Below are 27,279 nucleotides of genomic sequence, written 5' to 3' on the forward strand. Positions count from 1 at the left end.
TGTTGCTGTACCCTTGAGCAAGGTACTTTACCTAGATTGCTCCAGTAAAAACCCAACTGTATAAATGGGCAATTGTTTGTAAAAAATAATGTGTTAAAAAATAATGTAATTGTATGTAAAAATAATGTGATATCTTGTAACAATTGTAAGTCGCCCTGGATAAGGGCGTCTGCTAAGAAATAAATAATAATAATAATAATAATAATAATAATAATAATAATATAAAATGTATACTGATGGGCATTTCTGAAGGTGCAGCATCTTGATTTTCCATTGCATTACAGCATGAAATCTAATCTATATACTAGTTAAGATTAGCTCTTATAATCTTCCTCTTCCATCTTCTCCCTTTCATGAAGGCTCTTGCTTGCATGTATTTGCAGATACTCAGATATGCCAGTAGCTTTCGCTCTTTGGTGTCTTTTGTGTAATTGTTGGTAGCTTCTAACGGTCTTATCTTGCTTCCAGTTTATCTGTGACATCTTCTTTACCACTTCCTTGAAGAATGCCCTTGTACATGCACCTTGGGCAACACAGCCTGTTTTCTTTGCTGTTTCCTGCTGGCTTATGTCACGTGGCAACATCACTGTTTTTGGTTCTTTTGGTTTACTGACTCCTGTCTACCAATTTGTGAAGTCTCAATTCTCAATTTGTACCCAACTGCTTGTAGGGTGTGCATCTGGATTATATAACAAATCAGTTGGCTCTTTGATAAAGAACACATTAAAATACAGAGCATCCTGTAGAGTGAGTGGGACACATGTATCATTTGTGAAATAGTCAGATTTTTATATTTAATGTAATGAATTAAACGTCAAGCAGAAAGGAGTAATACATATGATTTGAATACACAGGATACCATAACAGATGGTGGTTCAGTTTCAGAACAGGTCTACGTTTTGAAGGGTGTGTCGATAATGAATTAAAATTGACAAAGGGTTCCAGCTGGCTTCCTGTGTTAGTGGGGGCTGTATAACCCATTTCCCTTACTACTGCAGAACTGTGGACAGCTGAGACAGAGCAGATATGGGTGAAAAGCACTTAGTAATTTGTTACCATCAACATCAGCATCAGATCTGGATTTTTTAACCCAGATCAGCCTATAATCATATTCTGAAGAGTTGGAGGGGTTTATGTAAGTAATTAAGAAGTGGTTCTTTCTCATGGGGTGGGGGAGTTGGGGATTCATATATTTGCCATCCATTACCCATTTCAGCTGTGTGAGCAACTCAAATCCCCATGGACTGGCAATTAAAAGCGGAAGTTGGGGACAAGGGAGAGACTAAAAGAAGACATTGTTGAAGAGCGCTTACTAAAAAACCTTTAGTCATGAAAGAAGCTTGCTAAGAATCCGGCCCATGAATGTACACTCCGTTCCCCCCCTGAGTTTGCTGCCAGCCAGAGAAGGGAGGGCATTTGGGGGCTCTGTCATTCAGGCGCACTGTAGTGGTACTGGGCCATTGTCCCGCTCTGCTGGGCCCTGCCACAGAGAGGGGGTTTCTTTATTCAATTTCACGCCACAGAGACGACAGGGCTTCTGTACAGGGGCAGCCCTTCTTCAGCAAGCCAAACTCTCGCTGAGTAGCATAATGAGGCTGTTGGTGGGGAGCTTCACTTTTAGTTGGTTGAAGGGCGTTCAGAGCTCCCATTTGTCTTGATAGTTACCAGTGTGGAATAAAACCAGAACCTTGTTAGGAAGAACCTTCAGGCCATCTGAACTACCGCTCCCCCCTGTAAGTCCAGTATACTTTAGCCAGGTTGCTAAGCTGTTCACTGGCATGTATTTTGGATGTCACTGGGATGCAATCCTAACATGGGATTCTATGGGGATTCCCCCATAGGGATTACTGTACTTTGACCAGCTTGTAATCTAAATGTGTTATTCTGGGGCTGGCTAACTGCAAACACTAGATGAAATTGGTTACTTGTTTTCAATGTGAAAACAACTCCAATTAAACCAGATGTTACTGTACCTGCTGAATCACTGAAATAACATAGTGTTATCTGAACCTGAAGCACTTTGTATTTGAAACAAGGAAACGTTGCTGTGGAGTCGGGGCTTGAAATTATTGTTTGGTGTGTGTGTGCGCGCGTAATTTTTACTTTGTGTTAAATAGTGGAAACATCAGAAGAAAAGAAGACTAAAGACAATAATGAGGCCCCTTGTTAGTGCAGGTTCTGCAGAAAGAATCATTTCAGAATCACTGCTTGATGACTTCAGATTGAACGCGAGTTGAATTTCATGCATGCTTATGGAAACGAGAGAACCCGAGTTGAACTCCCTCACAGTTTGATTAACGTGGTGCAATAAAATCCCTTAATCGCCACTTTGCAATGTTGCTGTCAAGCTGAGTTGGAACTCGGCATGCCGTGTAGCCCAAGGCTAAAGATGCAGCTGAGCTTTCAGATGAGTAAGCAACGAAAGGAAGACAAAAGATGTGTGTTTTTAAAGGTTCATGGAATGGGGCATGGGCTGGAACAGATGATGGCAGAATGTCTTCATGAATGCATGTAATGGTATTAACAAAAATGCATACCGTCATCCTTACATTCCAGTCCACGCAAACATACTTCACAAGAAGGTTAAGGTTTGATCCTGCAATTGATTAATAACAAACAGCAACACATTGCATTTACTATGATCGATACAATAACTGCTCATTGATGCAAATCTAAAGACATCGATAGTTGCATTATAAATGCAAGTTCAAACTAATTTTTTTCCAGAGATTACTGATTTTAAAATGTATGTTTGCAAAAGCATGGTGTTGTTTGATTTTTTTAAAACAAGCATTACTTAGATCTGCATGCTGTGTTTTGGGTTAAGCAATACAGTGTGAAGTACCCTTTTTTTTCACTTGCTGAATGGTTCATTGTCCCAGCCTGTTACATAACTGCTTGCTTCAATGTAGTTTTGAAAAACAACAGGAAAAAAAAAAACGGAATGAAAATTTGCAGCCAGTAACCTTCAAAGAATTACTGATAATGATTGGGCATTAATGGGAAACTGTTAAATTAACATACTCATCCACACCACAAACTTTTGACTATTTATTTTACTACTGATATTACAGAGATACTGAATGCCTCTGCACTAACCTATGTGGTAGGAACAACTGCAAATATATTAATTGAATGCAGTACTAGGGAAACAGCACTTCCACATGCTTGTGAATCTTCCTGACATGCCCTAAATTAAGAGATTGTATATAAATTATAGGTGGAGAACACCACCACAGAGACCATCTGATCAAATTGGACTTAACTAAGCTATTGTATGTAGGAGAGAATAAGCACACTAAATGCGAGAAATCCTTCAACAAATACATCACCAATTGCCACATGATCTCCTGTGACTGCATAAACTAAACCAGGCTACATCTTCCCACTGTATTAAACTCGTTATTTCTTGTCTATAAATGTTGAATCACTTGTTCATAAACCACGATTCATTAAAAAGAATGCTCACAGTGGTCTGCACTGCCCTTGCTCTCCCCAGGTCATGGGTTCACATCCTAGCTTTGATTGAACTGGGCCTAGGGAGTTCTTTTAAGATTTGATGCAATGTTTTTTTTCCCCAAATCCCAGGAGTAGGAAGGAAAAGCTGAGGACTAAGACCTTGTCTGCAGCTTTGTCAATTGATGCCTTTCCAAAAACATGCTTTGCAGGTGGCCTTTTCCAGATACTACTGAGCACTACTGGCTACTGGTTTCAGCTTTTTTGAAGAAGATTGTACCAGAGATTGCTTTTTTCATGCTCAGTATCAAAGTGGTGTATCTATTTTTAAGTCTGTCGAATTGTAGCATTATGGATATAAATGTGTTTGGCTTGTGTGAACGGTCAAAGTTAGAGATAGGGTTAGGGTTATGTAATGTTTACATACATACAGAACATACTGTAATAAAATGGGATGCAGGCTAATGCATGCATACAAGAACAAATGTAAATGTAATCAAACTACTATGCTGTTCATCTTACAAATACCTAAAGGACTGAGTGAAATGGTATTTGATAGAGTGCGGTTCATAACAGAGGGCGCTCTTCTTAATTTTAGGGTACCGACATATAGTGAACAACATGGTGAGCTGGTATTTTTCATCTCCGAGGTCAAAAGTAGGGTGTAAACGTTTTATTTTTTGCGGTAGATAAATATCCTGTTCACACGGTTTTAGTATAACTGATTTATCTGTAAGCCACCAGTAAAGATTATATCAGTATTAAGTAACTTATTCCACTTGCTTCCACGATTAAAATCAGGTGCACCGTTCACATGTGTTCTGAGTGCCTCCAACCTTCAGTTTTCAGCAACATTGATGTTCGAGCATGAAGGTGGCAGCACAAGTTCCAAACTAATACTTCTTAATGGTTACTGATGCCTTTCACCAGTATGTCAACCATATATGTCAGCCCCTCAGCAGAGGTTTAATAGCCCTGTCTGCAAATCACATTGAAGGTTTTCACTGTTATTACACATGCATACTTTTTCAAGTTTAAGCCCATTTAGCCATCACTACAGTTAAAGTGCCTGAATTTGTCACAGAAACGGTTCCTATTTAGAAAAAGTAACACTAGCAGTAAATGGGTGCTGCCTATAAAATGTTCACTGAAATATGGTTCAATCAACCGATTGTAATAGTAAAAATGAGATTCAGTTTAAGAAAAAAAATTATTGTGACTTTTTAAATTACTGTAACTTTACAAGTCTAGTATTGATTATGGATAGCAATGTTTACCTGGATTTTTAAATAATACTATAAAACTAATTTAGACTTAAAATTTCAATAGGCTGACAGATTTTATTATTTGAATGATTCAGTTCATGTCCACTGAATGCAATTTCATGTTGTGATACTAATCGTGAAAAAGCAGGTCTCTGCTGGAGACTTCTTGGCTTCTGTGCTTCTTTATGTAATGCTCAGTTCATGGAAAAGGCTCCTTTTCAGTTTACTGAGTTTTCACTGATTGCACTCAACTTTCACAAGTGTTCTTTATGACTGTAACCTGTTAAGAACTCACCCACACATTGAAGAGGCCCACACTTTCACCGACAACTTTTAAACAGCTGCTGCAATGCACTAGACTGTACACATTGTAAGATCTAAATGCAAAGCAGCTTACTGTGTTTATGCATAGTTTTTATTTTGTTAATTATCTGGTAAATCATTTCTGAACAGATAAAAGAAAGCTCCTAAAAGAAAGTTACTTGTAAAAAAAAAAAAATAATAATAATAATAATAATAATACTAAATAATAATAATAATAATAATAATAAACACACAATTCTGGTACATTATCCATGATCATTGAATGTTGAATATTGCATGCATTTATTGCATATAGAACACTATACATCATGTAATTTGTGCATAACACTGACACATGTGTCTGCTTCCTAATAAAGTGACCAAACCCTGTAGAATATTATCCCAGTATTAAAAAAAAAAAAAAAAAAACACTTTTTGTTTTGTGCTTTAGGCTGTTAATATATAGTAAACACTTGATATAAAAACATGCCATGTGGATAATTTCAACCTCCAGGCACTAGACTCAGTACAGAAGGAGCACAGGGAGGTTTGCTTTAATGTTAAATAGATGCTTCTGGGTCAGTCTGAGAGAAAGCTTACAGCTGACACTTTAATAATGGATTCTGTCTCTGTTTTGAAGGAGTTTCAGACTACCGGCTGCACTGCCTTGATACCAAATGGGCTAGGGCCTAATAACATTAACTCATGAGCGAGGGTGTGGAAATCTTTTTTCCCCAGCTTCTCGCTTCTGCTTTTTCGTATTAATCCCCCAAAGTTTGTGAGTTTTGTAAGATCAGAAATGTAACTTCTCACTTGCACGTGATATGAGGATGTCTGCCTGGTATATAAATACCAGACTTCCCCTTTCTTCGTTCTTGTTTTTCAGCTCTTTAGTCAGTGTCGGTGCACTTGGCGTCAGTGTTCAGTTGTACATTTTAAAGCTGCTTTTTTAGTTGTAGTCCTGGAACTGATCCATGTTGCTTTAAGAGCTAGTGGAACAAAAGCTTTATATATACCTCCCATCTCCAGTATGAAACCTGCAAACAGTCAGATCAAAAGGGCACATGTTCACGACCAAGGTCTAGTCAATCCCTGTATGACAGTTATTAAGTCATTAGCCCTTTTCAACTCCTGCCATATAAAGTAGACAACTGGTACAAACCTACAATTACTTGATCTGTCTGTTTTGTGGCGATGTTTGTTTTGTTTGTTTGTGTTAAATTAGGAGACTAAGTCAAGCTAACAAACATTTTGGCTAGTGCCACCTTCAGTGTGTTTTAGTGTTATGGATAATCTAGGTGTGTTATACTAATGAATACATTATTTAATTCAATAGTGTATGTAGATTTGAGAGCTATAACAAATATGCTGAGTGCAGTGTCTAACATGTGGTGAGTGGTTTTATGGTCTATTAGAGATACTAACACCTTGAATGCAGCTGATACAGATGTCTGGATCCGCAAATTCAGCAAACATTCACGTGAGCTTTCAGAAAATGAAGATATTGTGACATTGAGGTACAGTATGTACGCTTTGCCTTCATTGTGGTTGTGACATACCATATTGTTAATACCACTGTACAGTACTGTATATAGCACAGTCCTTCATATAAAGGGCTTAAAATGAATGCATGCATTTCATTTCCATCATCACATTGCACCTTTTAATATGTTATTGATGCTTCCAGGATAATCAAAAGGTCTAATCTTCAAATGATTTACATTGGGAATGATTTTGATCGTGTTTTGCTTGGTTATTTTTGTGGAAAGTAATGCTTATTGATGACTAATGCACATGACATTCTAACAAATCTGCATCCACTTTGACATTGAATAACCTCATTGCTCCGATCATTGGCCTAATATCTGGATTGACCATGGACAGGCATGGTAAGAATGATTGACGCTCCATTGATGACCATGGCCTTGGACCATTTATTGCCCAAAGAATGACCGTGTATCATGGCTTTGTGGCTTGCTTGATGTCAGGAGAACAGCCTTGTACTATAAGCCTATCAGAATCCATCAATGTGTGTTAATTAGTAGGCTGTGAAAAGTCAGTATTCTGGTTTGGCGCAGTACCTTGGGGTACCATAAGTTATTGAGAAGAGGGTAAAGGTCAGACTGTACGATTTTGTATACCAATACATTTTATCTTGAACACTGGTAAATACGTCACGCTTCAATGGCCAAAACTAATGGGGCAAATCCTTGAGGGTTGCAAAGACCACGAATGAAAGCTGATTTATGGAACATATATTCAATAAAATGCAATACCTTCCGAAAGTTTATCACAGAGGCGTTACAAGGTGTATTTGTTGCATCAACACTGTGTTTCAATTCAGATTTGCCGTATTAATGGTGAACTGATTAAGTAAACTCCACTTATTATCATTATTTTTGCCCAGTTCCTTTTGAAGTGATATTAAAAAGGTTACCCAGTAGTTTAAAAGGCACTGTTATAATCTATAATCATTATAAACCTAAATAAGTAGAAAGATGTTGATGCAGTTACATATTTTTCACACAGTTAACTCTTACACAAGCATATGGCATGGACAATCTGTGCGTTTTGAAGTTCGTTGTCTGGAAATTAGTACTTAATTTGCAAGTCCTGTCAGAAGAAACAAACGTATAAAGAATGGTTTATTTTTTTAGGTTCATCTGGTGGTCAGACTAATATTAGCATGCAGGAAACCCACACAACTGTTAAGCTTCCAATTTAGTAAGCCAGCACAGATGTTGGCTAAAGAGACCCATCCAAGGCCCCCTCCGTCTTTTATCCAATACACCACAAATCAAACCCAAATTGTATTTGGAGTGTACAGTGTGAAATGCATTAGGGGTTTCAGTGAGTTGATGTTTGTGTGATCCTTGACCGTCTGGGTAATCTGCACTCACTGCTTTGAGCCAAAGTAAATTAATTTATATGCTTCTACTGTAGTTTAAAGTGGTGACTATACACAGAACATCCTTGGTGCTTAAACAGAGCAGAGACAATATGGTGAGATTATTGTTATAAGCCTTAGGAAGACTTGTAAAAAAACAAACTCGAGACCTCACGACAAATCCCTGTTTGCAACAAGAGTCAGAAATGTATAATCTCTCTTCTTTTAGTTGTGTTATGGGGCCAGTATATTGTTCTAAAAGATGTTGATCTTTGACATTCCCCTCTTGTGATTTTGAGTAACAATGACCTGTTATACTAAAATACATGGCATTTAGACCTATTTCATAGCTATACCCTTTACAAAATCAGTCTTGCAGAGTAGCAAGGGATACTGTGATTTATAATGTCCACAAAGCTTGTTTATTTCACCTCTGGAAACTCATGATGTAGAAACCAACTTATGTAAGGGTTATTTATTTATGTATTACATTTTTAAATAAATAGAGATTTTACAATCTACAATCCTGTGTCAACTAACAGGAAACCAAAAATGATGTCACTTTCCGAGGAATTTAAAATGAGTTAACTGTCTAATAATCCGGTCCTTTACATGTTAATTGAACACAGTTAATGGCAGAGATCTTATCTTATTTTTTGAATTTCAGATGAAAATCCGGATTTATTAATGTGTTTTGTCTGTCTCCCTTTGTACCCCTCACGATTTGGGTATGTGTACAGGTGATAGCCAGCCTCATGAAGCACTCCTTCCTAGGGAAATCCTCTTTTCATATTGAACACAAACAAATTATAGAAAGGAAAGGCTGGAGGCTGTGATGAAGCGCTTTACTCTGCTGTCTTGGCTCAATGTGGGTTCCACTACAACAGAGGACATAGCAATACTGCTATGCAATCCTGTTTATTACACATTTGTTTTGTTATAAAACCATCATTTCAACGTTCTTAAATATTTAAAAAACTTTTTTTTTTTTTTTTTTTTTTTAATTGACGGGACACTACTCACAACCTGAAATAGCACAGGATGAAAAGGTAAGGTAACAAAGCATTCATATTACCAATGGCATGTTTAGCTATACTGTAGTTCCCCATTAACAAATAATTTTATTAATAAATGGGCGGGTCCTTTTTATTTGAATTATTTAACGCCTCTGCTTCAATGCTAAACAGAATCTTTCAAGTGTCTGTCAAGGAGCCCAGTTTAAAACCCTGTCTGCTGGCTGATGTGTGCAGGTTATAAAAAACAGTGGCTGTAATGTCATTTGAGTGATGCATTAAACTTAGGACTTTGACCAACAGCATACTGTCAGTGACCCTTCCCATGAGAACCTGTTCTGTAGTTGTTGCTTGAACTGCACACAGACTGGAGGTACACAACCTTGATCTGGGTGCACACAGGATACAGTCTCAGAGCTGATGCGACTGATTAGAATTCAGAGATATTGAGTAAGAGTTGTGTGTGTGGTTTGTTGGCTATCATGAAATAATAAGATATCAGAGAGCTGCAAGGCTTACTGCACAGTTCTCATTCACGGACCACCAAGTTTTTTACTGCACTAAGAAATACTTTACATATAGTATTACACTATACACTAAGAAATACTTTACGTATAGTATGGATTGCAATGGTTTTGCTTAGCCAGATTACTTCTCTTTTAATCACAAGGACAGCTTGGTTGCATGGTGTTCCCTCTAAATGGGTTGATCTGGGGTTACAGTACAGGACCTGAAATAAGACCAGGCTGTTGTTCTTTGTGAAAACCATCTGCATGCCATGATTAGATACATGCTGTTCAGATTTGGAAGTCTATAGAGGCTCATTTATGATGGGCCACAACACATGCTACTTGATTCATTTGCAATAATCACTCACTTTAACAATGATGGGTGAAAAGGAGACCCGATCATTCGGCTCACAAAGATGAACAATTCGATTTTGACATGACAGATTTCACTCAAAGCTGTGGACGGCTCCCTCCACTCCATCACACCCACAGGCGGGTTCCAGTGTGCAGTACAGGCGGTCAGACTGAAACTGAAGTCGGACAGCAGTAAGCAGACTGCAGATTTGCAATAAGGAACAAGAACTTGCTGGGGAAACGTGATATGAAGTTTAGCAAATTTAGCAACTTCAGAAAAAATCTAAGACAAAGATCAATAACAAGAGTTGCTGCAAAGCATATTTTACGTTTATATTACAGATTTAAACAGTCACTGGGAACTAAGTTACTGTATAACAACATGAATACACTGATATGTGTTTTTATTTTCAAAAAATAATAATTTATGAGGACTTCATCTGTTAAACACCATCATAGTAACTGTTTGTTGTACTGACAAATGTGACACTAGTACAGACATCTTTGATTAGAAGATATCCAGTTTGGTTTGTCTGTTTCACTTTTCAAATCTTCTGTTATTTTCAAATCATTGGTTTTCATATTTCCTAAACACTCTATTAGTATTGGCATCCTGATATTGCAATAACAAATTATAACAAATACAGAATGTAAATATGTAACCATATTCTTTAATGCTTTATTAGTTTTAATTACGGATAGCAGAAAGTATAGAAAACATATACTGTGTGTCGTTGTTAATCTAACAGTGGTTTGAGACAATTTAAAAGTAATATTTTTTGGTATTATATTCCTCCCAAGTGATCTATATAAATTCATTACAGTGAACACAATAAAAATTAATTTCCTAAATACTTACAATGAGTAATTGCCTTGCTGTAAAGTGTCACATTGCTTCTGTGATAATGAACAATTCAAGGAAGCTATCAACACAAAAAACCAATTCAAATAGATTATACTGTGCCTGAAACAGGGAAGGGTTAGAAGAATGGAAAATATCACTGTATTTCCTTTTTAGCCACTTCCCAAAAGCTGGCAGTCTGAAGCCTGTCGAGACAATGCGAAGGTCAAGGAGACAGCCTGCAGCCTGTCGAGACAATGCGAAGGTCAAGGTGACAGTCATCTTGGTATAAAACGCTAATCGGGACATGCAAACTGAATTTAATATAAATTGAACTTAACTAAACAAATAAGATCATTTGAAAATACAAATAATTTTCATATAGAACTCAATGGGATGTCAACATCCACAGTGAATTGCTTTTGTTGATCCTTAAAGAGCTCTACATTTTTTTTTATTGCGACAGCTGCTGGAGCCGTACCAACTTTATTAAACTGACAGACTGAGATGAGTTGATTGGTTGGCCCATAGTCCTTGCGAGTTGTGCCAACAGATCTACTTGACTGCAGTTCCAGTGTGTTTGATATGTCATGTGTTTCTTTGTGTTTCCTTTGAGTTGGATAACATAAGGGAAATGCTATTGATCGTAGAGCCAGGAAGTGATTAACTCCGATAGGAAACAATCAGTTTGAAAACAGACTTCTTTTACATTGACTTTGTTTGTTGTGAATAGGCCAAATTACAAGTATACACAAAGCCGAAGACATATCGAAGTCGCCTAGTTCAGGATTTTTCTTTACAATCTTAGGTTTTGGGTGCAAAACAAGGGCATGCTGCCTCCAGCTAGAAGTGCGTCTAGACTCTACACAGTACAGATGGAAAATCCTTATTGTAGTGTCTGATTGCATTGTTTTCCAGCAAATGAAAGGCTGTGGTGGTTTTAGTTTTGACAGACAGCAGAGCCAGTCGTACAGCACTGAATGATGCTTTTTTAATATATAATTAATTTCCGCTGCCTTGTACAATGTAGACATTTAAACATAGTTCGTCTAGGGTTGCCACCTCTGATGTACGAAAAACTGGGACCTCCGAATGGAAGGGGGGCTGTTAAAAGTTGAAACGCTCTTTAGAAACCCTATATTCATCCAATGGGAATCATTGATAATATTACTACTATAGTATTGACAACCAATGAATATTGTGTGTCTATTGCAATAATATTGTATTTGTATCCTGATTTTTCTCATTTGTGCTCAATTTATGGTACTGGCATTTAGTGTCCTGGGAAGGTATGCTGAATTCCTGGGACCCCTTCCTCAACACTGGGACGATTCAGGGAGAACAGGGACAGATAGATAGCAAGTCTGTCCTGCTGGATCACATGCCGATTTCTCTTTCAAAGTAACATGTTGATGTAGCATGGCCTTGATTTGTCTCAAGTTGTCACTGCTATCTTCTGCATAAAAAAAAAAAAAAACACTTTGACATTGCTTTCCATAATAAACGCACTTTCCCATTACTCACACAGGCACCCAATTACCCTGCTTTAATAATGGAGAGTGGGTGACATTTCAGTGTAAAGTTATTATACTGAGTACACTTGATATCCCTGAAAATTAGACTTTGGTCTCTGTGTAGCATTACAATTCTCCCTTGTAAAATAAATACATTGGTATTGTGAGTCACTGATTAAACACTACCCTTCTGGAAAAGTATGGAGCTTTGGAAAGTTATGGTTTCTTCTTTATAAATAAAGCCTGTTTAAATTAATGTAACATTAAGATGGATCTCTGTAAAGGTCAATTGCATTTTCTTAAAGGAGAATACAATTGAAGTGTTATAGTGACTGTATAGGAGGATAATTTGTACTTTAAGTGCATATTATTAGAAACTGGAGAAGCGTGCAGAGCGTATGTCAGGTTTTTTTTTTAGTAAAGACTGTGTGGGTTGGCTAATTTTACCAGCAATTGTTGTCTTTAAAAGCTGGCTTATTGTAAAGGAGATTTTCCTTCCTTATTATAGCATTTAGATGAGAGGCGTCCAGTGTTCTGGCAGTGGACTCATAGACCGTACAGAAAAACCCTTTGCATTATAGAGTCAGATAGACTGAATATAATCTCTTTGTGTAGGTTAATTCAGTGAAATGTGTTCATTGACATGCGACTGACAGCTTTCATTGGGGAAGGGGCTTGTCTAGTTTGTGGGCAAATCGGGAAGATAGCTTTGACAAAGTACCATAGCATTGTTATGTGCATAAAATGTAAACTAGCATTACATTAATTTAAACTATTCATTGCAAACAACACAAATCGTATGGATGTGTATTAATAATTATAAAAAACATGTATGTAATGCAGAATGCATCGATTCATGGTCCTTTTAATCACACAGAATCCTAAACTGGTTGAACTTCACTTTTCAAAGCATGGCACATTGTCACATGGGGGTAGGGCGACACTTGCATGCTTATCAAAAAACATCTAAATCATCTAAAAACAATAACTACACAGTATTCTGGGTGGGATACAGAAAACTGTGACTTATTCATAAGTTCATAACTTAAATCAAGTAAGTATTCATGAAGTTTAAAAGAAAAAGAAAGTTCCATCTTGTGATTTTTAAATTAAATAAATTATTTAATAAAATCCTTTCTAATTTTAGAGGCAATATTGGATATAGAAATTGTTATATTCTCTGTCACTTACACTTTGTGTATTTGTCTGTGAATTTAAGTGGCAGGATTTTATTACCTACAGCTTCTAACGTTTGGTGATAGCTGCAGAGATCTGAACTGCAACAATTCAGATTCCCTAACAAGCTTTTAAATGCTTTGGTGGGTGGGACAGGCTTTCCAATTAGCTGCAGGTTTGTCTAATTCCTACCTTCTGCTCCCCCTCTCGCCTCATTATCCTGTCAGCAGAATGAACACGTAAAGTGTGGATGTGATTCTACCCTAGGATGTTTACTAATGGTAGTTAATTAGTCTTGTTTTGGTTTCTTCTGCCTTTGTCAATGGCTGCAACAGCCCAGCATCAGAGAACTGAACTGCTGCTTGTGTGAGGTCAAGAAGGTGATGCACTAAGCCAAGGCCATTTAATGGGATTGTTTAGATACCATGCTGTGCATGCTGTCTCATGTATGGGTGGGCTGGTTGCTGGCATCTCACTTATTAAACTGGAACTGGAAGGGCTGTATTCTACATTAATAATATGCAGTGGTAGTGTTGAGTCAAAACCGGTTTACAGAAGTGCAGAAGGGTTTAGGGACACCTTAGAACAGTAAACTTTCACCCGCCACCCTTAGATTGACTCAAGTCTAAACAGAGATCTGAGGGGTGGGGACTTTTCTGTGTGCTTGCTGTCTAATCGTGTTGAAAGTTCAGTCTCACACTTTATTTGTTCTGTTTGGCAGCAAACTGAGCAGCTTTGTTACACAGACTATTTTCAGTCATAGTAAAGCTGGATTAGAATTGCACATCCTCTATTAATGCCACACTTTGGTACCTTGTTGTTATGTCACAACTTTTCTCTGACAGAACAGGACATAACTAGGTTAAATATGGGGAATGTAACATACAGTACAGAGGGACATTGAAATTGACTATTGGCAAGTGTGGCCTTATGCAGTATTAAGTTTGGCAAATACACTCAGCCAGGCTAGCTGTGTTTCCTGGAGTATGTATATATACATTGTATACTCATCGTAGTACAGTATAGCACTAAAGATCCTACCTCCGTTGAATTATCTCTACAGGGCTGGCTTTGGATTATTGTTATATTCTTTTCTCACTGTCTTTTCTGAGGTTAAACCACAGCATTACATTCATATTAGTGTGAGGGTAATGCGAGCTGAGACCGCCAGAGTACATTCTTCGAACTCCCCTGTGTTTTGAAGCTAAGTCACTTTTGGTCTAATCAGCCTGTGCTTCATTGAGGCTTAGCAGAGGTCACCCGAACACAAACTAGCTTTGACATTAATTGGCCCCTCAGGTGAACTGTGTTTAATTTACTGGCTAGGGTGGGGAAACTACAGTCTCCTGGAATTGCTGCACGGATACGAAATTGGTGTCCGGAGTTTGTTTGTTTATTTACTAAGAACAAAATATGACTGTGTCCCTGCCAAGACAGCTCATATAAGAGCTTGTGTGTGCTCATTGCTAATGAAAGGGTATGGACATACAGTATTTGTGACTGAGGCTCTCTGAATACCTCAGATGAGGTCAGTATTTTCTTGTTACTCCAACACCACCTTTTCAGGGGGTGAGATTGAATATTATCAGCAAGGTCTAGCTCTTTTTCCATCTTAACTAGATAATTGTTTCTAAATACAGTAATGGAACATCAGCATTGCCATTGACTTACAATCATCTGTTGTTGGGCAGCCAGCTAGTACTGGTATTGCGTTTCCAATTTTTTTTTTTTTTTTTAAATCTGTAAGAAAATTTAAATGGGTCTTTTAGCGTAAGACAATGTCTTTGAAAGTTCACCAATTTTTTTCTATGTAGAACCAATGTCTTTATCTTCTTTTCTTTTTCTTCAGTGTTTACTTTGGCTTGTGTATTGGTGATGTTTCAAATAGTTCTTCAGTCTGTTTTAATTTTCTCTCCTGAATGGCCTCAGGAAGGAAGACTAAATCAAAGTTGTGGAAGTTCTGCGCTTTTCTGTAAGCCCATTGTCACATACATCTAAACCTCCTAGACATCTTTTGGAGGGGGGGAGAAGATAAAGGCCCAAACGGGAGATGGTTGTGCAGGGGTGTTTTAGAAGGGGCTTGTTCTAATATTGTTTATATAGCTTTGTTCTCTCACTGGAGGTTCCTGTAGAGTTCGATCATCCCATTACTGCGCTCTTTTATTGGAGAGAACAACAGGGGATCTTTTTAATTCAGCAGCTCCTTCCTCCTGTCTGCTCTGAATGCAAAACAGCACCTGAATGGCTTGTAAGAGATGATCCAGAGCTGGGGCAAACATAATCTGTTGCCCAGTCGCGGCTGGAACTTTAACTTGAATCGCTTTATCATACTGACCTCAAATGTAGACATGTTGGTAAATCCCAGTTGAAGGGTCCCATCGTCATCGATGCAAAAGGTTTATTTTTTATTTATTTATTTGTTTTAACATGAATCCCGAACCTTATGGTTACAAACGGCCATCAGACTAGTAGACCTGAAGCACTGATCGCTGCCTTCCTCACCCAATTAACTTATCTTCCACCTTGAGGAGATCCAGATCCCCCTTTCTCTCCTTTAATTAGGAGTTAAAGAGCTGCTGAGATGTTCAGAGGCTGGTGTTAGCTGAAGAATAAAACTAACAACTGGCCCCAGAGCTGTTGAGAGAAGTTTGAAGTGTTTTAGCTGTTTTCTGGAGTTAAGCAATGTACAGTAAAGTAGCTGTTAAAAAAGAAGTGCAAAGGTGAACTTGCATAAAACTGGATTTCTAGAAATCAAATTCTCTGGAATTAAAGCTGTGGGTAAGGCGTCAGGCTTCCTCTAGCATTGCCGATCAAACGTGAATCCCCTGCATTATAAAATCCTGCCTGTGTAAGTCTTTTTAGGGATGATAAAAGCCTTACTTTCTGTCTGTTCTCCACTTACCATGGGTAAGAGATTTGGGTCCTTTTTTATTTTACTTTTCTTTGTTGATGCACACACACATTGAGATGATCTTATTAAATTACCATGAACTGTATCCCCTGATAATATTGAATGCATTCTATCACAGTAAACAGTTGTCACTGTTGACTTACTAGGAAAGCCCAATAACTGCATTCAGATGCCTTTAAGGACTGGAAATGATCTGCTCTAAGCATTTAGCAAGTAAAGCAAGTTGTTTGAAATTATTTTGTTTTTTTAATGAATGTTTTCCACATAATGAGCATGTTGATGGTTTAGTGCAGAAAAACAAAGGACCTGGCATCCGATTAAAAGCTGCACTGTAATTGCAACAGCATTAAGATCCATTCCATGTGCAGTGTGTGCGAGAGACAGTATGGCAAATTCACAAATTGGACCGTGCAGGTGTTATGACGTGTGCTGTAAAACCTTTCTATTACCCAGTATGGTTTTTCATATGTGACGGACACCATTACAATCTGGTTCTACCTTTTATATAGAGATAAACTATAGGGTATAGCCCACTAGACTGAACCTTTTCAAAAATAGGACCCAAAAGAGAATGTTGTACAAGGCTCAGTCAGGGAAGTTAGATTCTGTTCGATTTCATAAATACACTTAAACTTGAACTTATTGGGAAGCAATGAGTCAGCCATATGAGATTAATCTCTCCATTGGAGTGCAGTTACTTTTTAAATGGATTACTACAACATTAATCTGTACATGGAAAGGACTCCAAACCTTTAACACTGTTCGATTTCATAAACACACTTAAACTTGAACTTAGTGGGAATCTTTGTAAGCAATGAGTCAGAGGGAAGGAATGAGATTAATCTCTCCATTAGAATGCTGTTTTTAAATGAATTACTGTAATTACTGTAACCTGCTTGACTTTTTTGAGGATGCAACATTGAAAATGGATAACTGCAAAGCATACGACATGGTCTATTTAGATTTCCAGAAAGCTTTTGACAAAGTCCCTCATAAAAGATTAATTCTCAAACTGAACGCAGTAGGGATTCAAGGAAATGCATGCACATGGATTAGGGAGTGGTTAACAGGTAGAAAACAGAAAGTACTGATTAGAGGAGAAAAAAAAATGTAATAAAAATGTGCATTATAAATATCATATGGAAGATAGTGAAATTGAAGAAGGGAACTATGAAAAATACCTAGGAGTTTATGTTGACTCAGAAATGTCTTCATCTAGACAATGTGGGGAAGCTATAAAAAAGGCTAACAAGATGCTCGGATATATTGTGAGAAGTGTTGAATTTAAATCAAGGGAAGTAATGTTAAAACTCTACAATGCATTAGTAAGACCTCACCTAGAATATTGTGTTCAGTTCTGGTCACGTTGTTACAAAAAGGATATTGCTGCTCTAGAAAGAGTGCAAAGAAGAGCAACCAGAATTATCCCGGGTTTAAAAGGCATGTCGTATGCAGACAGGCTAAAAGAATTGAATCTATTCAGTCTTGAACAAAGAAGACTACGCAGCGATCTGATTCAAACATTCGAAATCCTAAAAGGTATAGACAATGTCAACCCAGGGGACTACTTTGACCTGAAAAAAGAAACAAGGACCAGTGGTCACAAATGGAGATTAGATAAAGGGGCATTCAGAACAGAAAATAGGAGGCACATTTTTTACACAGAGAATTGTGAGGGTCTGGAACCAACTCCCCAGTAATGTTGTTGAAGCTGACACCCTGGGATCCTTCAAGAAGCTGCTTGATGAGATTCTGGGATCAATAAGCAACTAACAACCAAACGAGCAAGATGGGCTGAATGGCCTCCTCTCGTTTGTAAACTTTCTTATGTTCTTAACATTCATCTGTATGTGGCCAGGACTCCAAACCTCTGACACTTTTTAAATGTGTAAACTCTGAACTATTAACACTCTTCTTTCAATTAGATCCTTCTGGATCTTTTATTTTAAGCTTTGAGAATCTGGTCCAGTGTCTAGAGCAGGTAGAACTTTACAAAGCAAATGAGCTGTCTTCAGAGAATATCTGAGTTTTATGATATTGCCTCAGTCCCTTGCAACCACTGATATTGTCAAAAAAGGATCCAGTTGATTAGTCATACTGGACCAAATGATCCTGTATAGGTAGAATGTATAGGTAGCATAGGTAGCATGGCAAAGTTCTCCAGTTGACAGGGTGTTTGCTCATTAAAGCACCAGGAAGGATGAGCCACTTCATGACACAAGTACACAATGCACATCCGTCGCTGAAGTCAGAGGTTATTATTCTGATTGCAGTGTTGTACCCTTGAGGCTTTTGTCTTGAAATTAAAGCCTATTTGTATTACCTGACTTGACCGAGTGCAAATACCTTTAAGATAACTAAGACCTCTCTTTCTTTTCCCCAGGCCTTTCTCTGTAGGATTCGCCAGACTCCAGCTGACCAGCAATGTATCTCTGAGGAAAATGTCAAGGTAAAAACAACTGTCTAATTTAACAGAACTGAATGTCTAAATATATAGCTTTGTATGTACTGTACCACTGCCTTGAAAGGCAGAGCAATATCTCCTCTTGATCCACACACCGGCAGATGGTTACTGGTGATCCTGGGTGGTGTGCTTTTTATGATCTTAAAAAAGAAAATGCAACTTCAAGCCATTACCCAGGGGCATAGTTCTATTTAGTGCAACTGGTCTTCTTGTCTGCCAGATGTTTAGTTGAACAGGTTGTAGATTCAAAATTGTCCTGTTCACAAACTTTGCCTGAAGCTGTTAAACACTATGTACTCTGAGAATTCCCTGCATTGGTAAAAAGTAAAGGCTTTCAGTGCCAAAGGTTTTAGATGCTACTGTAACACGTTTTGTCACCCCACGTACGTAAAGAGATTACAAGATGCTCTTGTCCCTATAGTACTGATATTGCAGTTTGAATCCTTTTAAAGCAGTACTACAGTATTGTACTGCATTACCAATATGTTATATGTTAATACATTGTGTATAGGGTGTCAATTATTATTATTTAATTTTTTTTTAACAAATATTTTTTATTCATTTTCCAATTTTCTCCCAATTTGGAATGTCCAATTATTATTCAACCTGGCTCGCCGCTGCAGCCCCCAAACTAACTCGGAAGAGACGAAGACAAGTACTCGCGTCCTCTGAAACAAGTGCTGTCAGCCGTCCGTTTTTTTCACTCTGCAAGCCCGCCATGCAGCCATATCCAGAACTTACAGCGTCGGAGGACCACACAGTTCTGAATTGTGTACATGCTGGCCTGTAGGTGCCCGGCCAGCCACTGCCGACCTAACCCCTACCCCGCCTGGGCAGGGCTTGGACAATTATGCACCGCCCCCTGGGAACTCCCATCCATGGTCAGCAATGGCATACCATGGATTCGAACCTGTGATCTCCAAGCTATAGGGTGCATCCTGCACTCTGGGCGGAGTGCCATTACCGGATGTGCCACTCGGGAGCCCTAGGGTGTCAATTATTATATAAAAGATGTTGTTTTGTGCAGTTTGGGCAGGAGAACAGTGGATCTGAACTGTGAGAAATGTCAGCTCTTATAAAACACGACATCATACATACAGTATATTAACTTCTTATACACGCTGCATATCCTAATGCTGTATATTTTTGTAAAGGTTTCATAGCTTAGTAACACCCTGCAGTGTGAATATTCCTGATACAGAATTGTGTTTTCACATGTAGTGTAGAGAGAGCTATGGAAGACAGTACACACATTGTATTTAAGCTCTCCTGCTTTGGGAAGCCCGGACGTGAAGAGCTTCCAGTGCAGAGCTTGCCACTGTAAACTGTTTCCTTAATAAGTGCTTCACAAATGGCCATTTTTTCTGCCTTCCTATTTCAGATTCTGTTTTCCAACATTGAAGACATTCTTGAAGTTCACAAGGAGTTCTTGGCCAGCCTGGAGTCGTGTTTACAGCCAGAGCCTCATCCTCAGCACACACTTGGTCATGTTTTCCTACAGTTCGTGAGTACACTGACTGCATACTACTGCTACAACCCTCTACCAATTTTCCCTTTAAATCCTGCATCCTGTCATGTGACCCCTTCCCCTCTCCATTTTTCCCATTTTATCCACAACCCTGCAAACTTTGGCAGCCTGGTGGCTGAACAATCTCTTTCTCTGTCCCTCTCAGCCACCCATTTGTCTCACCATGGCAACCGGTAAGCTAGAATGCTTGTACAAAGGCCTGTGTGTGGTGGGAAAAGTTGTATGAATGAATGCAACTTTCGAAATAACAATAAAAAGAAGCCACCAGTATAGATGTAAACACAAAATAATTAACAAAGTATAAAAGTGTTTTTAGAAGGAAATCAACCAGATTTCATGAAGTAGGCTATATAACCTTTACTGTATATTACTGTCTTTAGATATAGACATATGTTCAAAGTGAATTATAAAACACATTTATATACCGTGTTTTGCATGTTGCACAAACGAGATTGACGCATTTCTAAAACACTGGTTACTGGGACAGGAAGTAGTGTATGAAACATGCACTGTGGTTATTTTTCTGTTCAGTCGAAGGAAGTGACCTTTGTTTTAAAAGGAACAGTGGGTCACAGCAAACAAATCAAAAGAATAATAAATAGAGTTTTACCTACATTTACTTAATAGTTTTGAAGGTATTGCAAGTATTGCCTGATACACAGTATATATATATATAGCCTGCCTGATGACTTACATTGGAATAATGTCCCAGTTGAATTCAGGTAATATTTACTTGCCACTTTTCAATATATACAGTAATACAGTAACTGCAGAGTACATTCAGTAGAGTCAAGGGTTGTTTCCAACAGCACTTGATACTATGTCATTTGTGGTCAATCGCAATACTGCAGCCCTATCTTGTTCCAGTTAGTGCTTCAAAGTGTAGCCTGCATAGTGCATCTACACCCTTACAGAGGGTGACTGTTAAGGTCAGGGCTAGACCACAATGAAGGGGCTGAATAGAAGGGGCCAATACTCTGCTAGACAATGAGGTAAAACAACAGTTTGCTAGAACTATCAAACATCAAAATGTTTCACAGATGATCCATCCACTAATGTGATGCAGATTTTGCAGCAGCTGCTTGCAATCATAAGCATGCCATGCAGTATTTATAAAAACATACAGGCTTAGGCCAGAATGGGTTTACTCTTGCCCTGGTCACAATGACACCATAAGACAGGGGTGTCCAATCCTGGTCCTGGAAGGCCGGTGTCCCTCCTGGTTTTTGTTCCAGCTGTGTCCTAAATTACTTAATTGGACCAATTATTAACAATTATATACTCCCAACAGGGTCAATACACGTGTTGTAATAGAATAACCCTTTTTTTGGAATCCGGTAACATGCTGTTAGACAATGGTGGTAATAGAGACCAATTAGTTTGTAGCCTGGTAAGCTCATGAATTTAACGAGTGGACACTTCTTTTTTTCTGTGCATCCTAATGCAGCAGGTGAACTAGCACACTGTTCAAATCTTGAAGGGTGTCTCTTAATAGGGCTGTCCGGCTATGTTACAGTAAAAGGTGTCTGGCAGTTTTGGTATAACTAGCCCCTGCCATAGGGATCTTCAAGCACTGTACAGCAGGGATTTTCAGAAAGGTTCAGTACAAGTCAGTTCACTGCAGTTGAACACAGACCTTTTGGCATATGGCCTTGTTGCCTTGCCATATTGTTGCGTTGCATTGTTCTGCCTGAAATATTGATTCCTCATGGGATGACTAGCAGAGGTTACCCACATGGGTCCCTGGATGGCATATTGACCTTCTGGTACGCAGTCATGCTGTGCACATTCAATATCCCCGCCCCACCCCCTTCTATTGTTTACCATTCGATTGTACATTTGTCTGGAGAGCCCCATTTTCATAATGTTTGGAGCCAAGCCAGTATCTGATTCTGTTTTGAGATGAGATCAAAAGGAAATTGGTAACACTTGCACATACATATGGAATCTGAATGCTGCGCTGTGCCCAGGTGTTTCATCCCTAATGGTATCACCCTTCCAGAACTGATCGTCCTCGCCTATATCTCTGTTCTTCAGAAATCCCCAGTTGAGTTGTTGCTTGAGGTTTCATTTACTCTAATTGAATTTCATAAAAGACATACCCCCTTGTGAGATGTAACGTTGTCTTGGTTCCATTGAGACCCTGCTTGGAGGATCCTGAGAAGGTCAAGCGGCTTGTCCCCTGATCAGGCGTCCTTGCAGAGATGTTTTGCAGAGATTTTTTGCCCCTTGCTCTCTTTTCTGTAATAGATACAATCATGTGTGCCCCCTAACTTGGGAACATCTTAAAGTATTGCATACTATTTTGGAGTTTAAAGTCACATATGACTTAAAAGCACATGCAGATTTTCATTTCAAATATAGTAAACGTTGTGTTGTGCATTGCAATTACACAGACATCATTTATTAAAATAACTTCTTTCTAGTTTTGTATCAAGTTGTTTTCTTAAATCCCTGCGAACCAATTAAAGCAATATTAAATAATACAATATATATATATATATATATATATATATATATATATATATATATATATATATATATATATATATATATATTCAATGATTTAATATTGCTTTAATTTCCTTTTAAAGCATATTGAAGTGAATTATTTGGAGTTTAGCTTGACTTATTCTAAACAAATCAGCCCCCCCCCGTGAGCCTTCTAAATGATTGCCTCATGTTAAAACATTCCAGAAAACTGAAACAGTTTGTGCAACAACTTGTTTGGCCAGAGTCACCTAAGTTTACAAGATGTACTGTATGTTTCAGGATTGAAATTCAGATGGCATTTCATTGTGTTCTTGTTTGTAAAACATGCAAGACCTTGTCAGTGCTCTTAACATACTGCAGTGCATGTATTGTGCATTAGGTAAATGCACATATTGTAGTTTATGTATTATATCCATTACATTGAAACCACACAGAATGCCTCTAAGCTATTTATCCTTCAAATAGACCCAGTAACTGTTTTCAGAGACACATTTTATTTATCAGAGACCCAACACAACTATACAAGTCACCTATTGAAATATTTAGTTTAGTGAACGGCCTCTATGTGAACTGATCAGGTTCAAGCTCAAATGGACTTGGCATTTTAGATATTCATAATCTGCTTTTGAATTCATTTGAGAGGGGCTTTATTTTTTTATTTTTGAGGTGTGCTACAGTTAATCTTGCCTCCTTCTTCCTAGAGCGTGGTTTTAGCATCCTTCTGTGCTGCAGAAATACAGCAGGTTCTGTCTTTTGAGTTCTGTGTTTTTTTAACTGTCGGGTGCATTACCCTTTCATCTTTAGTTTGGATTCCCCATGCAGGAATGGCTGTGGGCTTCATTCTTTTGCATCTCATTAAACTTTTCGTCTTCTAATCCCGACTGCTTTTTTCTATCAAGTTTAATTTCAGTCCTGCCGGAATGTTATTGCTCTTACAATATCTGGCGAGAAAAACGCCTTCAAATACGCAGAATGTTTCTACTACATTCATTTAAAAAGTTTGGATTTTTAAAGACAAGAAAATGATTTAGACTTGCTTTCTTGACAGATACATGCAATACCATTGTTAAGAGTCTTGTTTGTTTTTTTTAATACATTTTTATTACATGTATTTCAATTTTGAATGTCCCCTTTTTAGTAACATATGCCAAAACAGCTGTTCACAAAGCACTGCTGTATATTTGAGTTTCTGCCAAACTGCTCCTTGGAGTCGAAACCCTTGTGTACACACAGTATGTCACACTTCAGAGTTTCAACACATATCTAGAGAAGCACTTATTCATTTGTGATGAAACTTGTTATAGACAGTCTCAGAATGTGGGGTTCCACAGAGCCTGTCTGTCAGTGTGTCACACTTATATGTGTACATGTCTAAAGAGCCATTTTACCTTTCTCTGTTATGAAAATCATCACGTAACAGTTTCTTTGGTATGCAGTTTCCCCAGGATTGCCTACTGTACTGCTTGAGGATTCACTTTGTTTTTAAAATATTTGCAGGGCTTGAAATGCCCCCCTTTTCAGCAAAACTGTTTTTTTTTACTGGAAAATGATCTTTGCCTGCAAGGCTAATTGTGTAATTACAAAGAGTTTGACAGGCATTCTTCTTTAATTTCTGAACGTTTAGTTATTTTAAGTAGAGGCAAGGGTGCTATTTATTAAATCAATTTTAAATTGTGTTGCTAAACAAAAACAAAAACAAAAAAATATCTTAACAGCGTTACTGTATTTTACTGCAGGTTTTATTGTAGATACTATTTGAAATGTATTTGCTTACGATTGTAAGTCGCCCTGGATAAGGGCGTCTGCTAAGAAATAAATAATAATAATAATAATAAAATAATAAGATACTGTTTCATTCAAATAATATTTACAATATAAAGTCCTCGTTCGGAACGTCTGTGTCACATAAAGTCTTTAACATGAATCCATCGCAGACAGTAATGCTGTCCGCTAATGTTCTCAGACCCATTCACTTGCTATAATTTATTCTAATGCTGCCAATTGAGAACTAGCCCCTTACTTTATTATTTATACCAATGCTGCCTCTAACACAATTTACTTCCCCTCTTCTATTGCTTTTGGGAACTTAGTTTTTGTTAAATCTAAACCGCATATACCTAATGTTTAACAGTTCTCATTTAACTGCTTCATCAGTACTTATAGGCTACTCAGCTGAGCCATTCTCCTATTCCTTAGGCATACAGGAGTGGCGTTATGGTTGAGGTGTTTTTGAGGACAGCAGAAGTAACATTAAAAGCCTCTCCTCCTCCGGTAGCAAGGTTAACTGAAACGGACACCGCTGTGCTCCCCACATGTGGTAAATAATACCTGTGTAGTTCGTGTTTTGTACTTAGTGCTCTAATTTTAACAGTTTAATAGCGGTAGAAACACAGTGGTCATTTAGTGAGAGGGCTGTGTTTCTTGGGATGTCACGCATGTGTATCTCCTAACTAAATGTACTGTACTTCATTTGTTACTAAGGGTGTTTAAACAAGCATGTAGCAAAAATACATTACCCACTACAGCTGTAAAAGCATAAGAAGTTCACAATTACATCTGTGGAGTCCTGGTAATAGTGGACTACTGTAGATTCATCTATAGGTGAAATATTATTTAGGTGCACACTAAGATGCCCCCAGATTACACTCGGTAAGGTATGATAAAGAATGTTGATACAGAGTTTCGTCACAATTGGTCAGCATGTTGTTACTTTTCCTAAACCCAAACATATTAATGTATAAACTAGGCCAGGGGAGGTTAAACCTCCATCCAGACCCTGACGTAGTTAATGATGTCATTTTTCCTGTTACACCTGGAGTGGAACGGCCCTCCAGGACAGTGATTGGACAACCCTGAACTAGACTGTACAGTATCTTATGATGATTTTTCTTCATGGTCATTTCAGAAAGACAGATTCTGTGTTTATGAAGAGTACTGCAGTAACCACGAAAAAGCTCTGAGGCTTCTAATGGAACTCAACAAAATGCCTGCTGTGAGGACCTTCCTTTTGGTAAGTAATCAACATGGGGTGTGAGGGAGGGGCTAGAAATGAATGGCCACTTGCCATTGGTTATTAAAATAGCTGCTAGTCCGAGTGACATGCAAAACTGTAGGATACTGTATGCCACGCAGTCTTGATAAGGAGAACATTTTAACTTTATTTGAGAACTACAAATAGACTGGCTTATATTCAATTACAAATGTTTGTCGGTTTATTTCCCTTTGGCAGGGTCTGGCATATTGATGCAAATAAATCTATGGTTGTTTAATTTAAAAATGCCCTAGATGCAGACTTTCTTTGTCTTTATCTGCCATTGTTATAATGTATTGTGAGAATACTGAACCTTAGCAATTAAGTTTTATTAAGCTCAATGGATAGAAAACCGTTGATGTAAAGCCTTTTTTTATGTGATGGGATTATTTTTTCTTCAGCATTGCATGCTGTTGGGAGGGAAAAAGACAACTGACGTCCCATTGGAGGGTCATCTTCTGTCACCGATCCAGAGAATCTGCAAATACCCCCTCCTGCTCAAGGTAGGGAGTTCTTTTCTTTTGGCATTTCAAATCGCGTTATACACCTTGCCACGATAAGTAGTCAATTACTCTGCAAACGCTGTAGCCTGAGACAGCCTTTATGATGTCAAACAAGAACTTTATGTTGAGAATAAAGCTTGATAAACCATGTGATTGCTGAGAAACACGTACTGCTCTGTGGCTGTGCAGATGCATAGCAACCAGGTACATACAGGATAGGGAGGAAAATTAATGTGGGATGTTATCATACAAATTAATTTGTACAAACAAATTAAATTATAGTTTACACTAAATCATCATATATTAATTTGAACATACATTTGTATGCAATACCTTACAATTTTAGATGATGTTTTTTGTGTCCCTGCTAAAGAAAAGCAAACATTGTGTAGATAATGCCCCGGCCCCACCCCACACTAAAGCAAAAGGAAATCAGACAGTGGATTCACTTTTGGTTCAAATAAACTTACAAACCATCAGCTCCCTGTGTAGGATCCAGCTCTGTGGCCAGTGAAGAGCCTGGTTGGACGTGAGAGGAAATTGAGGTTACACGCTGTTTGGTTCTCTCTCAGAGATAATGGAGTTGAAGCCACTGTTTGTGAACTCCTCCTGTTCTCCTAATGGAACAGATTTCCTTTCTCACTTCCAGCTTCAGATTGTTTATCTAAGCTAAACATTAGCACAAAGCTCGAAGAATGGACAATTCTTCTGGGACTTCAAAGCCCTTTGCATTTCTTTCTTATATTATTTTCTATTGTTTTTCTTTATTGTTCTTTGTTATGCTATGACATATTTCAGACTGGCTTGTCTTTATTCCAAAACTGTCCTGGTAATGTCCTAATATGATGATTACTGCGGTTACACAGTAATGATATTAGAGATTTGGAAGAACTTTTTTGTTCATATTTTAAAAAAAGGTTTTAGCTGGTAATGAAGTATGACATACAAATTACTAAGGATTTCAGACTAGGGGATATATTTTAAAGATATAAACACTGGTGGATCTTGCTGGCGCTCTAAAATGTATAGAC

The 27,279-nt window shown here is 38.0% G+C and overlaps 1 protein-coding gene across 2 annotated transcripts in view; it reads left to right on the forward strand.

Moving 5' to 3' along the window:
- LOC131698602 (phosphatidylinositol 3,4,5-trisphosphate-dependent Rac exchanger 1 protein-like) overlaps positions 1 to 27,279 on the forward strand; it is a 111,051-nt gene that overhangs the window by 14,305 nt on the left and 69,467 nt on the right. The window contains exons 2-5 of one of the 2 annotated variants that reach the window (XM_058991083.1): positions 18,613 to 18,678; positions 20,075 to 20,197; positions 25,620 to 25,724; positions 26,147 to 26,248. In XM_058991083.1, coding sequence (XP_058847066.1) covers positions 18,613 to 18,678; positions 20,075 to 20,197; positions 25,620 to 25,724; positions 26,147 to 26,248 — 396 coding nt within the window. Of the gene's footprint in view, positions 1 to 18,612; positions 18,679 to 20,074; positions 20,198 to 24,910; positions 25,032 to 25,619; positions 25,725 to 26,146; positions 26,249 to 27,279 lie in introns of those variants that run through there. The other variant, XM_058991084.1, reaches the window with a different exon arrangement.

This window comes from Acipenser ruthenus, chromosome 18 (genome assembly GCF_902713425.1).
Source record: "Acipenser ruthenus chromosome 18, fAciRut3.2 maternal haplotype, whole genome shotgun sequence".
In the NCBI taxonomy this organism is placed as follows: Eukaryota; Metazoa; Chordata; class Actinopteri; order Acipenseriformes; family Acipenseridae; genus Acipenser; species Acipenser ruthenus.